The sequence below is a fragment of the Monodelphis domestica genome, chromosome 2 (assembly GCF_027887165.1).
Source record: "Monodelphis domestica isolate mMonDom1 chromosome 2, mMonDom1.pri, whole genome shotgun sequence".
Lineage (NCBI taxonomy): Eukaryota > Metazoa > Chordata > Mammalia > Didelphimorphia > Didelphidae > Monodelphis > Monodelphis domestica.
The window spans coordinates 387,190,279-387,204,150 of NC_077228.1; the positions used below are offsets into that span (position 1 = coordinate 387,190,279).

General features: G+C 38.5%; 1 protein-coding gene across 2 annotated transcripts in view; it reads right to left on the reverse strand.

The window, feature by feature from the left end:
- MCM9 (minichromosome maintenance 9 homologous recombination repair factor) overlaps window positions 1-13,872 on the reverse strand; it is a 167,521-nt gene that overhangs the window by 126,119 nt on the left and 27,530 nt on the right. For both annotated transcript variants that reach the window (XR_008916652.1, XM_001379722.4), the window contains exon 5: window positions 4,444-4,644. Coding sequence is in view for 1 of the 2 variants with exons in the window: in XM_001379722.4 (XP_001379759.3) it covers window positions 4,444-4,644 (201 nt within the window). In the remaining variant the exon portion in view is untranslated. The remainder of the gene's footprint in view (window positions 1-4,443; window positions 4,645-13,872) is intronic.

The window sequence follows — 13,872 nt, forward strand, 5'->3', positions numbered from 1 at the left end:
GCTTTGCTGAAGAAGTAGCACGCTCCCCGGAGAGCAGATTTAGAAGAGAGACAACTGAACAGCGACCTGCTCCTCTCTTCATTTGACAGCTGAGTAGTCCAAGGCTCACAGGTGAAGTGGTTTGCCCAAGGTCCCTAGGAAGCCACCAGGCAGAAAGGCAATGCCAGGATTTGAAGCTGGTACTCTAACTCCAAACAGAGGACCACGATTCCTCTCAGGGACAGGGATGGTTGGAGGAGTCAGGCACATGATTGTAACTCAGACTTGCCTGATCACAGAAAGGTGACGATTTCACAAGCTGGCAGGAAGCGTGGAGGTCGAGTCCAGCTTACTCATTTTAGAGGCAGTGAGAGTACAGTGGATAGAATGTTGATCTGAAGTCAGGAAGACTTGAATTCAAATTTTGCTCCAGATAATTGCTGGGTGGGCAAGTCCCTTAATCTTTATTTGCACTGTCTGTTTCCTCATTTTCAAAATAGGGAAAATAATAATAGCATCTACCAGCCAGGGTGGTTGTGAGTATAAAATACAGTCTTTTCCTCGAGTGTTTGCAAACCTTAAAGTGCTGTATAAAATGAAGGCTCGTGGAGGTCAAGTGATTTGAATGCGATGGCATAACAATGTCATTGTGCCATAAAGAAATGATACATGTGAAGGCTTCTGAGAAGCATGAAATTTTATATGAACAAATGATGAGAAAAATAAGCAGTAGCAGGAAAAGAATAAATGCAATCACTAATGTAACTTGAACAACAAAAAAAAATCATTTGACTAAAGCATAATTAGAGTGAATGGCCAAGTTTGGCCCTGGAGAAGTTTTCTAAAAAACATACCTCCTTCCTTTCTTTGCAGAGGTGACAACTATGGACGTGGGATCCTGTGTATACTGTTAATCATCCCTCATGCTGGCTGCTTTTATTGAACTGTTTTATTTTTTCCTTTTGTTTTAATTCTTCGTTACAAGAAATGGCACCATGGATAGGCAAGAGGCACATAAAAACGATGCTAATAGGCCAAAAGATGGGAAATCCTGAGTTCAGATGTGGCCTCAGACACTTCTCAGCTGTGTGCCCCTGGGCAAGCCACTTAACCCTCACTGCCTAGCCCTTATCACTCTTGTGCCTTGGAACCAATGCAAAGCATTGATTCTAAGAGGGTAAAGGTTTTTTTTTTAAATGATGCTAATATAAAAAAAATTTTTTTAAAGAGGGGTTAAGACTGAATAAAAAAGAACTCCCATATCATCTCTTTAGAAAGGACAGGCTAGAATGGAAACAAAGGAGTTTTCATTGAAGCCTACTAACAAAGGTTTAGGGATAACAAAGGTTTAACAAAGGTCTAAGGATATTCAACATATAGCATAGAGAAGAATCAGGAAGGAAATGTTAGTAACTAGATATCTGTACTGTTGGATTGAAATGGATTTAATGGGCAAGCTGGGAATTTGTGGTAACGACATATAAATATTCTGTGCCCCAAGATTTCAATCATTTTTGCTTTCTAAATGGCTAAGTTTGTGTTATTTTTCAGATTCCTACAGAAATACTACCAGAAACAGGTAGAGAGCAAAATGTATGGTCCAAAAGAGAAAATTCTTGTCTTGGTTTGGTAGCAGTGAAAAGGCCCAGTGACTACATAAAAGCTACTTTATATTCAAGGGTTTCTGAGTAGTTTAGTCACTGATGGAAATGCAGTGGAGTGAACACTATTTTACCCATCAATACTTCTAGAAACTGGTTCAAGCTCAGCTTGAGATGTATAGACCTAGCCTGGAGAGAACCACATGAGATGCTGGGGAGGTGGGTGTCAGCTATTATTGTTAAACTTGCATTTGAATGTAAATAATGTTAATTCTTCTCTGTTCTGGAAGTCCCCCAGAATTGAACCTAGTTCTGGTTCAAGCCCCATTCTGGACTGGAACACCCCCAGAAGCTAGTTGTTTATAGGGCCTGTTGAGTTTGTTTCATTCCAGGATGAGGATAGGGTTGCCTTGAGGAATCAAGTCCTCTGGTGTTGAATAAGTCAGTATCAGAGACTTAGTACTAATCTCAAAGACTGGTTCAAAACCCAAAGATCTTATGGTTCAAGCCAGTCAAGATTTTTGGAATCAAAACTAATCCAAAACTGAGCAAGCCACTGGAGGATAGTCAAAGGGTGAGGCATATAGGTAAAATTTATAATATTTTCCAGGCTTTTTTTTTTTTTGCCAAAATAATCAGCTGATTTTTTTTACTTCAAATGGTTTCTTTCAGGGTCACCCCCATTTTAGCTTGAATTAATGATACCCAGAATCTATTTTATGTTTTGTAGAATAAGAAGGCTTTACCAGTTTATACTAGAAAGGGAAATGTTAGCTGTTTTGCCTTGGTTCCCCACTCTGTAAAATGGAGTTAATAAAAGTATCTACCTCCCAGGTTATTATGAGCATAAAATGAGAGACTTGTAAAGGTCTTTGCAAACCTTAAAGCACTATACAAATGCTAGTAATGATGATGATGATGATTATCCCCAATTACCATTTTCTTTGTTTCCTTCCCAAGGATGCTGTCTTGGTTGAGGAGGGATTTCTCCCCTTCTGGGTCATCTGGTCAGTACTGTACTACTTTAACCCTTGTGTGCAGTGTGAGTGAAGCATGTTTTGACAGTCTCAAAAACAAAGCACTTAAGAGAGTAGACAACAAAATTGTGCTTCACTATCCTCCTTTGCCAACATGCAGAACTAAGAAGTAGAGTTGTAATGAGCAGGAAGTGACTTTGGTGGTTAAAATGAAAATTCTTCCAAGCAAATGCTCAAGTGGTTATTTGAAGAGGGTCAATGAAATTTAAGTTCTGAAATTAAGAAAAAATCTTTTCATAAATTGAAATGAATGGTGGGGCTTCTGAGATAAGTCCACGAAGTATAGACTCTATTGGTAGAGTAAGAGGGTCTATACTAGTGATGGTGAACCTTTTGGAGATCGAGTGCCAGGTCCTGCCTCCACCCCATCCCATCCCCCAGATCAAGTGCCATGCCCCGCCACCACTGAGTGCCAAGCCTGCCCTGTCCCCCTTGTTTGCCCTGCACAGGGGAGGGAGGAAGTACACCCATTGGGCTGCTGGGCAGAGGGGCGGGTGAAGTAAGGAATGTCCTCAGCGAGTATAGAGATGGGGAGGGGAGTGACCCGAGTGCTCTACTTTCCTCCAGCTCTGCTGTCTGAGCCACCCACCTTACCTTCTGTGTGCTGTTGGACAGAGGGGCGAGGATGGGAAACAATGCCAGGCACAATAAAGAGGGGTGCTTGCCCACAAAGAGGGCTCTGTGGGCATCTTTGGCACCCGTGCCATAGGTTCACTATCACTGGACTATACTCTGTGTGTGTGTGTGTGTGTGTGTGTGTGTGTGTGTGTGTGTGTGTGTGTGAGAGAATATATATATTTTAACATCTGGGTTTGCTAGAAAGAATAAAATTATGCAAGAAAAATGGTTCCATGATAAGATACCCCATGGCTACGAGAAAGGGAGTAATAAGGAGTAAATTGCCTATATATACAAATATTATTATCAGCATTAATTGCTCAGATTTTTTAAAAAGATAACCTATTTTTAGTGTTTAGTGAGATGACAAATATCTGATTAAAGTAAGAACCAGAGCACACTGATAACACTTTTATGTCAAAGAATATGCTATGATTTTAATTTAAAGACCAAGAAATTTATATTATATTTAAAGTTGGGTATGTCTCAATAGCTAATTATAAAATTTCTCTTACTAGCTCATTCCTCCACCACCCCACCACCCCCGAAAAATCTCCAGGAAAGATTTAATGATGAAGAACTGACATTTTAGAAATTAAAAGGTGGTGTACTAATTAAGTTTTAAACTTGTTATAATTTTTTTAAAAACTTCCTGTGATATTTTAACATGCATAATTACATCATAGCAATTTATGTTGACAGAATTTTTGCTGTTTGATAAAATCTTTTCACTGAACTATACTAGTGTCTTCACTAACATCTGTCCTTTGTTTCCTCATCTTCTGTCATATATGTGTGCAGATGTTTTTTGATTTAAAAACTTTAGCTAAAATATTAGTTACCTATCCATCCAAAAAAGATATAATTACAAAAGTATATTAATCTAGAGGAACAACAGAATTTTTTCAAGGAGATACTGTGTGTATTTAATTAGATGTTGTACATGCATTCCTTCTGAAACTTACAAAAGATACCATTCAGCTATAAGAAGTTAAGAGCTTCATGAAAACTCAACCTTAATTTCTCAAGAAGCTCTTTTAACATCCATGATAGAAAGGCTTGTATTACACAACCAACTTAGGGGCACTGATTCTGAGCCTATATTTACCTACTTGTTGAGCTACCCAAAATTCTAATCTGTTCTAAAAACATTCATGATATTCGAATAACAAATGAAACATCAGTGAAAACTACCCTCATTCACAAACCTGCCAAGGGATCGCTCTTGAAAAGTTCCCAAAAACTCTCAAATTCCTTGCGAACTTCCTCATCAATGATGTTGCCTGTGGACTGTTCATTATTCACTTGGACATAATTGGCTTTCAAGACTATCTCCACATCACACCGAACATTTTGATGAAAGGGGTTCCATCGCTGCATCACTACCCCATAAATGGTGAGGTCATCACCTTTGGAAAGAAAACCAAGTTAGTTAAGAGACAACACAGTGCCTAGCACATAAAAAGCACTTAATCAATGCTGTTGACTGATACAACGTTCACAGGATTGCAGATTTAGAGATGATCCTAAAATGTTATCTGGTTCAAATCTTTAAATTTTGTAGATGAGGAAAAGGTTCAGAGACTTTTAAGTGGACTTAAGTCACACAAGTACTAAGGAGCCGAGCCAGAGTATAAACTGTGGTGCTCTCATACTACCTCCCCACTTATCTTAGATTCCATTTGCCATCTTTTCCCAGTTCTCTTTAGTCCAAAGATGATTATCTTTGCAGGAGAAAAAAGAAGAAAAATAAAAGATAAAATAGTTCTATCCTCAGTTACTACTGTCAGACCCACACACCCAAGTTCAATATAAGGGAGATAATATAGTTCTGTCATCCTCAACCTTTGTCAGACCACATCTGCTCGGTTCCAGGTTTTAAGAAGTATATCGATAGCCTATAAGAGGAAGGTGACAAGGCTGGTGAGAGAATTCTTAAAGTCAAATCATACAACTATCAGTTGAAAGTGAAGATGTTTCATTTAGGGAAGAGACTACATAAGAGGGACATGATACCTGTTTTTAAAATGTCGGAAGAGAATTCTCCATGGAAAATAAATTAAAATTGTTTTGTTTGCCTCCAGAAAAAAATAATAATAGCTGATACATATATGTGTGCAAAGCACAACATTTTACTTGAAAGGGAAGAATTAGAAGCAATGCACTGAAGTGACTGAGAAGACTTCAGGAGGCTGCACTGGAAAGTAATGACTTCTACTTGAACTGGCTCCTGCTCAGGTACAGGTTGAACTTGATATCTGAGGTCATTTGCAGCAATGAAATTGTTTCTTTGGCAACTTGTCCATTCACTTGCATATCACAGTCTGAAAAGCTGCATTTTTAATTAATTTTGTTTCTCCAGTGTGGACAGTTCAACTAATATTTTTGCATTTTGATGGATTGGACTGAGAAGGCTTTGAAGTACTCTTGAGTCTTAATGCAATTAGTATGACGTCAGCTAAAGCTAGTTGCATTGGAAGAACTTTGCCTTTAATGGGTCATCCTTCTTTGGTGTGGACCTTGTGCTCAGTATCTTCCATGAAACTGGCAGCTGTGCAGACCCCCCAGAAACATCTAATTGAAGATACTCCCCCCCCCGATAATCTGTGCAAATGGTTCAGACCTGAGGAGATACTATACTATCAAATTAGCCATCACCAGCAATGCCTGAAAGCTGCCATTCTGAACCTCTTTCTAGTCTCATCTGCAAATACTTTTGGGATTATCTGGTTTACCTGCTTCTCTTGCTAAACTAAGGTACACTGGCAAAGCTTTTCACTGTTCTGTGAGATCACAACTGCTTGTTGTCTCCCATCATCCACTGTTAACATTTTACAAATGCTCTTATAGTCTTTATTAGAATTGTTCCTGTCCATCATCAGTGACTGCTTAGAAAGGAGAGTAATGTATTTGCTGGTTAATTTGGCTTCTGGGCTTTCTCAGCCTCCTTTTTGTTAAAATTTAAAGTTCTCTAAGATGGACAGGGTCAGAGGTCAATATTTTACTTTAAACTTTCCTAAAATGAGATTGGGTGAATGCCATTATTTTTTGTTTATTTCTCATTGGTCTGGGTCAGTAGTTTGCCCCTCACATGACTGAGATTTACAGTTATATAAATCCTCACCAAGTTCCAACTTATATATGGAAATGCCAATTTTATATGGTGTTTGTAAAGTTCAAAATGCCCTACTATGTTTCTCCTTTGTTCTAACTTGGAATTTATTGTTGATATTTGTTTTAATTGTTTATTGATCTGTCTACACAATTAATAATAATGATAATAATAATAATAACCAAGCATGCAAGAAAGCAATCCACAAAAGCACTTAGTATGTGGCAGGCAATATGTTAGACACTGGGAATAAAAATAAAATGAATAAACAATCCCTACTCAAAAAAGCTTACATTCTTAACAGAGAGATAACAGGACGCAGGGGAATATAAAAGACAATAGTCATTTAAGCTTCTCATTTCCCCTTCTCCCCCTCCCCACCCCCTTGCCCCTGCCCAAGACAGGTACTACAGATATCATTCACATTTTAAGGATTAAAGAAAAACTAAGCCAGGCTAAAGTGATCTTTGTTAAAAAAGAAAGAAAACTAAACCTTTGTTGACTTCTTTTAGTACCTAAAAATAAGATTTGGCCAATCAATTAGCAAGAACATATTAAGTGTCCCTTATGTCCCTAGGGCTATTTTATATGTTGTCCAGGATATTAAAAAAAATATTATTGCCCTCAAAGAATTTATAATACAGTTAGAACATAGGGTGTTAATCTCAGGGTATGGCCCTAAATCCTTGCCTAGTCCTTATTTCACACAGAAGATATTTCCTCTGTGCTAGGAATTGGCATTTCTTAATTTCTAATCCTATATCTTCAGAGCCTAACCCTGTATACTTAATATAGTGCTGGTGATGCAAAATGTTTTCCAGTTCTGTTAGTGCCAGAATACTGTGCCATTCCTAGGCAGCCTCACATACAGTTTGCAGGCAGAACTTTGGCATTTTGCAAAAAGCACTCAGTAAATGCTAAATATGTAGAATTCATGTTGCTGACTCACAGACTGAAACATTATCCACATGTATTTCTAGTCAGAGGGAGCTCCACACAAAATGTCAGGAAGAACAGTGTTTAAACGAGGGGGTGCCTCACACATATATTAAAGATCTTTCCAGGACCATTGCTCCAAATATTGAATAAAGTGTCAAGAAAAATTGGCTAATTCTTTGACATCACCTCACAAGCATTTCCTGTTGTGAGAATCGATAGATGGCAAATTGATCGATTGAGATCACTTTGCCTGCAGTTTGGTTGATCCTTCTGGTTGAAAGTTTTGTCTTTTAGATCATCTCTAAACTGATCAAATAAAGCACCTGGATTTTATATATAACACCTACTAGAGGGGATGTATTTTGTTTTGTGTATTCTGTACAGTAAATAGTGAATATGGTATAGGAACTCAATCACCATATCTACAAATACGTTTTTTAAAAAACATTTACCTTCTATCCTAGTAACAGTTTTAAGACAGAAGAGCAATAAGGGCTAGGCAATTGGGGTTAAGTGACTTGCCCAGGGTCATACAGGGAGGAAGTGTCTGAAGCCACATTTGAATCCAGGTGCTCCCAACTCCAGACCTGGCACTCTATCCACTGTACTACTTAGCTGCCTCTATGTATATGTTTTTCTAAAAAGTTTAAGAACAGGGCAGCTAGGTGGCTCAATAAACAGACAGGTCTGGAGGAGACCATTAGAAAAGCCGTTTCGGTACAGGGACAGGGTCAGAGGCGGGGGCTGGAGAGTGAGGAGGGGGTCTGAGAGTGGAAGCACCCGGCCAGACTGAGACGCCTTCCAGGTCCCTGGCAGGGAAAGCGCGGAGAGAAAAGGATCCAGTGAGAGTGACTATGTGGAGGGCAGCTGGAAGATGAAAGGCCAGAGGGGAGAGAAAGTGACCGATGGGAGAAACCACGTGATGACACGTAAAAGGATGGAGTCCCGATGAGGGAGAAGCCTCAGAATCAGTAACCTGAGAATAATGCATCCATATTTGCTTCCTTTCAAAGCACTGACTAGGGGAGTGTTTACGTTCCATTCAACATGTTTAATCTGATTCTCATATCAAACTTCTGAGATCTGTAAAAGAGGAAGTTCTATGACTTGCCTGCAGTCAAACAGTTTATGACCGGATCAGAACGAGAACTTGCGGCTCTTCCTGTGCTCTTCCCTCACCTGGAAATGGTCCTATTTCACGGAACTATTTTATCTGCCTGTGTGAGTAGATGATCAGAATTCTACGCAGTCTGGAAGTTCCTGGTTTGTGGGGTTGCTTTTTGCCACAATAGTACTAACATTCAAAGCAGTTACCATTTATATATAGCGGGTTATGGTACATGATCTAATTTGGTCTCCATAGGTCTGAGCTCCCTGGTATAGATGAGGATATTTAGGTTCAGAGGGCTGAAGTGTTCTTGGTCACACAGGCGGAAGAAGGGTCAGGTTGGATTTGAACCCGAGTCTCTCTTGACCCCTATTCCAGTACTCTGCAGTATATTACTCTGTCTTTCCTAAGGGCTAGGCAGGGAAGGTTCCATGCTTGTACCCACAACCCTTCCTTACTCCTGACCATCAACACGCTTTCACAGATGTAATTACACACGAGACAGTCCCAACCCCCAGAGTCAGCGGAACATTCAATTCAAATGTAGATTATGTTTTTTTTTTAGAAGTGATAATGGATTTATGCTGAGCTATCCACACTTTTCTGGTTCCCCACATTACAAACAATATATCCATTCTCAAGACAGATGGAGCAGTTTCTCTCCATGTGAAGCTAAATGGTTGGCATGGGAATCAAATTCACAATCTAACCAGATAAGCTCATTGGTCCAGATTTCTCTGCATTTCTATAGACAAAAGCCCCTGCGAGATCAGAGCAAAAGACACAATCAAATGGCTTCCATGCAAGAGGGTATACCCATTGAGAAAAGAAAGGGGAAGAGCACCAGAGACTCTTTACTGGGATGGGATTTTAATATAGGTCCAACGTGTTTTTTGATGTACTGTCCCCTTCTTTGTGTTGGGATTAAAAAAAATATTTTTCAGTTTTTTCCCTTCTGTTTTTTACAGTTGTTACTGTTAAAAGCTAGTTTGATATTTTGGGTTAAAACCCTTAGAGATAGTGTGTAACTAGAGATAGCCATAAAGTGAGAAGTCTTACTTTTGACATATGCTAGTTTTGTGATTCTGGGGGGGCAAGTCACTTAACCTTGAAGGCCCCCAGGAACCTCTTCAAAGACTATACATTACAAGCAGAGTTCCCCATTTGAAAGGAGAACTTAAAATTGGGAAGTTCCCTACATAAAGTTAAAGGTCCAAAACAAAAGCAATAATAACTAGAATTCTTAATAAGGAGAGAGGCCACATTCCTAATATGGTTCCCTCTATATTCTATGAAAATGGTGAAATGAAACAAAAAGTTCTTACTCCTAAAACAATTTTCCCCCAGAGCATAGTTTCCTTTTATAGATACAAAGGCAAGTGCTAACTGAAAATCTATAAGATTTTCATATATATATTATATAATATAAAAAGGTAGCCTTTTAAAAAAATTTTTAAATTTAAATTTATTTTTATGTTACATTAAAATATCCAGGTAACTTCCCTCTCTCTCTCTCCTCCTTCCATTAGAGAAGGCATCATTTGGCAAAAAGTTAAATGAATATTGAAATTACATCTTATGTATTTAAGTTCTTTCTCTGGAAAAAGATATACACAGATCATTCTTCAAACAGTATTTCTGTTGCTGTATGTAATGGTTTCCTGATTCTGCTCATTTCACTCTTCATAATTTCATGCAGGTCTTTCCATGTTTTGTTTTGTTTTTTAAATCAGCCTGCTTGTCATTTTTTTTATGGCATAGTATGATGGTATTCCATCACAATCATGTCACAGTTTGTTTAGCCTTTCTCCAATTGATGGGCATCCTTTTGATTTCCAGTTCTTTACTACCACAAAGAGAGTGGCTATAAATACTTTAGATCCTTTTTCTTTTTCCCTGATCACTTTAGGAAATAAGCCTAATAATGCTATTGTTGAGTCAAAATGTATACAGTTTTAATAACTATTTGTGCATAATTCCAGATTATTCTTCATGATAGAATCAGTTCAGTTTTACCAACAATGTATTAGTGTCCTCATTTTGCTAAATCTCCAACATTTGTCATTTTGCTATTTTATCATTTTAGTCAATCTGAGAAGTGTGATATCTCTCAGAAATGTTTTTATTTGTATTTCTCGAATCAATAATAGTTTAGAGCATTTTTAAATATAGTTTCCTATAGCTTTGATTTCTTCAACTGAAAACTGTTCAATATCTTTTGGCCATTTATCAATTGGAGATTCCTGTATATTTAACAAAGTTCTCTGTATATTTTAGATCTGAGACTTCTATTGGAAAATTTATCTATAAAATTTCCCCCCAACTTGCCACTTTCCTTCTAATCTTGGCTATATTAGTTTTATTTGTACAAACTCTTTTAAATTTAATGCAATGATCCATTTTATATCTTACAATGCTTTGTACACCTCTTTTTTATTCACAATTTCTTCTTCTATCCATAAATCTGACAGGGAGTATGTTCCCTGTTCTTTTAACTGCTTATGTTATCTCTCTTTATGTCTAGTTCATTTACCATTTTGATCTTATCTTGGTAAATGGTATAAAATATTGATTTATATCTAGTTTGTGCCAGACTGTTTTCCAGTTTTACCAACAATTTTTACCAGAGTGAATGCTTATTCCCCAAACTTGCATCTTTTACAGCATTTTCAAGTCAAAATCCAAGTAATTTCCCATAATAAAAAACATTCCTATATCCTTAAAACTTCTTTGTTTACTTCTGCTACTCATACTCTCCTCCATTAACACGTCAGTTCTTTGAGAGCAGGAGCTGAGTTATCTTCCAGCCTTTTTTTGTGCCCCCAGTGCTTGGCAACAGCACAAGGCCAGGAACATGTCAGGGATTGGATCTGGTAGACAAGAGTACCAGAAGGACTATGGACAGAGGCTCCCAATACCCAATGGGAGGCAGCCACAAAAAACATCCCAAGTGAAAAGAAGACCAGTCAGAGGGCTATATAGATGCAGAGCTAAAAGCAAAGGAGAATGGGAAAGAGATCCCCAGGCCTAACAGAGGATGTCATTAAAGTGCTGTACTCAGTATGCCAGCAAGTTGGGAAAACTCATCAGTGGCCAGCGAATGGAAAAGATCAGTTTATGGCCCAATCGAAAGCAGGGCAAGACCAAAGACTGTTCACATGACCAAACGGTGGCCGCACTCCACCTGGTAACCAAGGTTATCCTTAAGCCAGCTTCAGCAGGGTGAACCGAGTATTACTGCGGGGCAGTGAAGCTGAAGATGACACTTAAATACTTTGGTCACATAATGATACGAAAAGGAGACGGCAGAGAAAAGGACAGATTCAGTGGCCAGTGCACCAGGCCTGGAGGCAGAGGCCCGGCTTCCTGGGTGGCCTCAGCGACTTCCCTTAGCAACAGGGCAAGGTGACCCTGGGCAGGAGGAGAGGGATTTCAGTAGCATCTGCTGCCCTGCTGGACTCTGAATCTGTGCAAAGAGATGCCTTCCCCCTGCTACCCTGGTGTTCCACCCCTTCCACTCCCTTTGTTGCCTCTTTTGTGTGTTATCTCCTCCTTCAGAGTTCTCTGGCCTTGGGGTAAGGCCGTTTTATTCATTGGATGCCTAGTGCTCAGCTCAGTGCTCGGCACACAGCAGGGGTTTAATAAACATTGACTGGACTAATATATAGCAGGCATCACCTCCAAATGAATTACTTATCAAGTCAAACCATCAACCTGTTAGAGCAAAGATCAAAACCAATACAAAATTAAAAGAATAAAAACTATTAGATATAGTATGCAACAAAAGCATCTCTAATCTGAACTCTTCAGCAAGCTGCTGACATCTAAAATGAATAAAAGGATTGAGACTAACAGACCATCACAATTTCCTAATGAAATTTAACAAATATCAATCAGGTTCCACAACGAGGACAAAAGAATTTATAAACTGTCTCAGCCAGCAAGCACTGGATCTCCTTGCCAAGCAGAAAGAGATGGCAGCGAAGGGCAACAGTGCTTTGGAATATCAATCAGCAACCACTTATGGAGAACCTAAGATGTTCCAGACTGAGTATACAAAGTCAAAATGCAAAACGATCCCTGAGCTCAAGCAGCTTCCACTCTGTCAAGGGAAGGGAACAACACTTGTAGTTGTTGCTATAGAATGATGGGGCGAGGACACCCCCTCCATGCAGTTTCCCTGTCCATCCCCCATACCTACGATGCACTTTTACTTTTTCTAAACCTTTACCTTATAGCATCCATTACATCCTTTAAGATTCAGCTTCAGCATTACTTTACACACACAGCCATTCCTAATTTCTCCTCCTCCTACTTCTCTAACTACTTTATATTTAGCTATCTAGAATTTGTTTTGTGGTTATTCTGTATATATCCTTCATGGACCACTTGAGGCAAGCAGACCAATAGCAGGCCATTTCAACTAGCTTGTAAAATCTCACTGAGGAGGATATTAAGAGATCAAATAGTAAGGAGCAGTTGGGAGAAAAACAAGAAACCCAAGAGGAACAGATCACTCTGAAGATTATTTACAGATGAAACTGGAAGAAAGACAAAAATGCACAGACAAATTAAGAAAAGGTTTGGCAAAATTCCTATAATAATTTTTTCTTTTAATGATAGCAGTGCCACCATATTTAAACTATAATATCACTGTTTTCAAGATGTTACACAAGACATTAAAAATGGAGCTAAGGAAAAAAAAGGTACTAGAGCAGGCACATGCCGAGAGTAATAGTTTGGGAGGCACGAAGAGAACAGTTCCCAAAAGCCAGAAAAGAGGACTTGGTCAATATTTGTTATGTACCTACAATGTGCCAAGATTACAAAGAAAGGAAGAATGCAGTTCCTGCTCTCAAGGAGCTCACAGTTTAGTGGGGAGGTTTATAACAATATAATAATATAAATATCTTGCATATTTATATTATGTATTATATAATATAAAATATAAAAAATTATGTAAAAATAAGCCATATACAGGGTAAATTGGAAGTAATCCAAAGAGGTAAGGTGCTAGAATTAAGAGGGACTGATAGCAAATAAAGTCCTTAGAATAAAAAATCTTAGACATAATATAAAAAAAGCAATCAAGAAAATATCTACTATTAACTAACATGTCTACTTTTGCATTATTTCTGGGAATCAAGGATATCCTTTACAAAAATATCAGAAGGGAATAGAGGGGCTTTCACAAACAACATTCTACAGGAGATGGCACTTTTACAATCTCACCAATTGCCTGAAAGATATAAAGGTATATAAAGCTCTTCACAATCAGGCTCCAAATGATCTTTTCCACCTGATTATGCATTACTTTGCCTCACATGCTTTACATTCCAGCCAAGCTGACCTACTTAATGTTTCCTGTGTACATCATCCCTTCTCCAAGCCTTTGCGAAAACCGTCCCATCATGCCTAGAATGCTCTCGACTCTTGAAAACTTTAATTCTCTTCCAATGTTGAGATTCAGTGGCATCT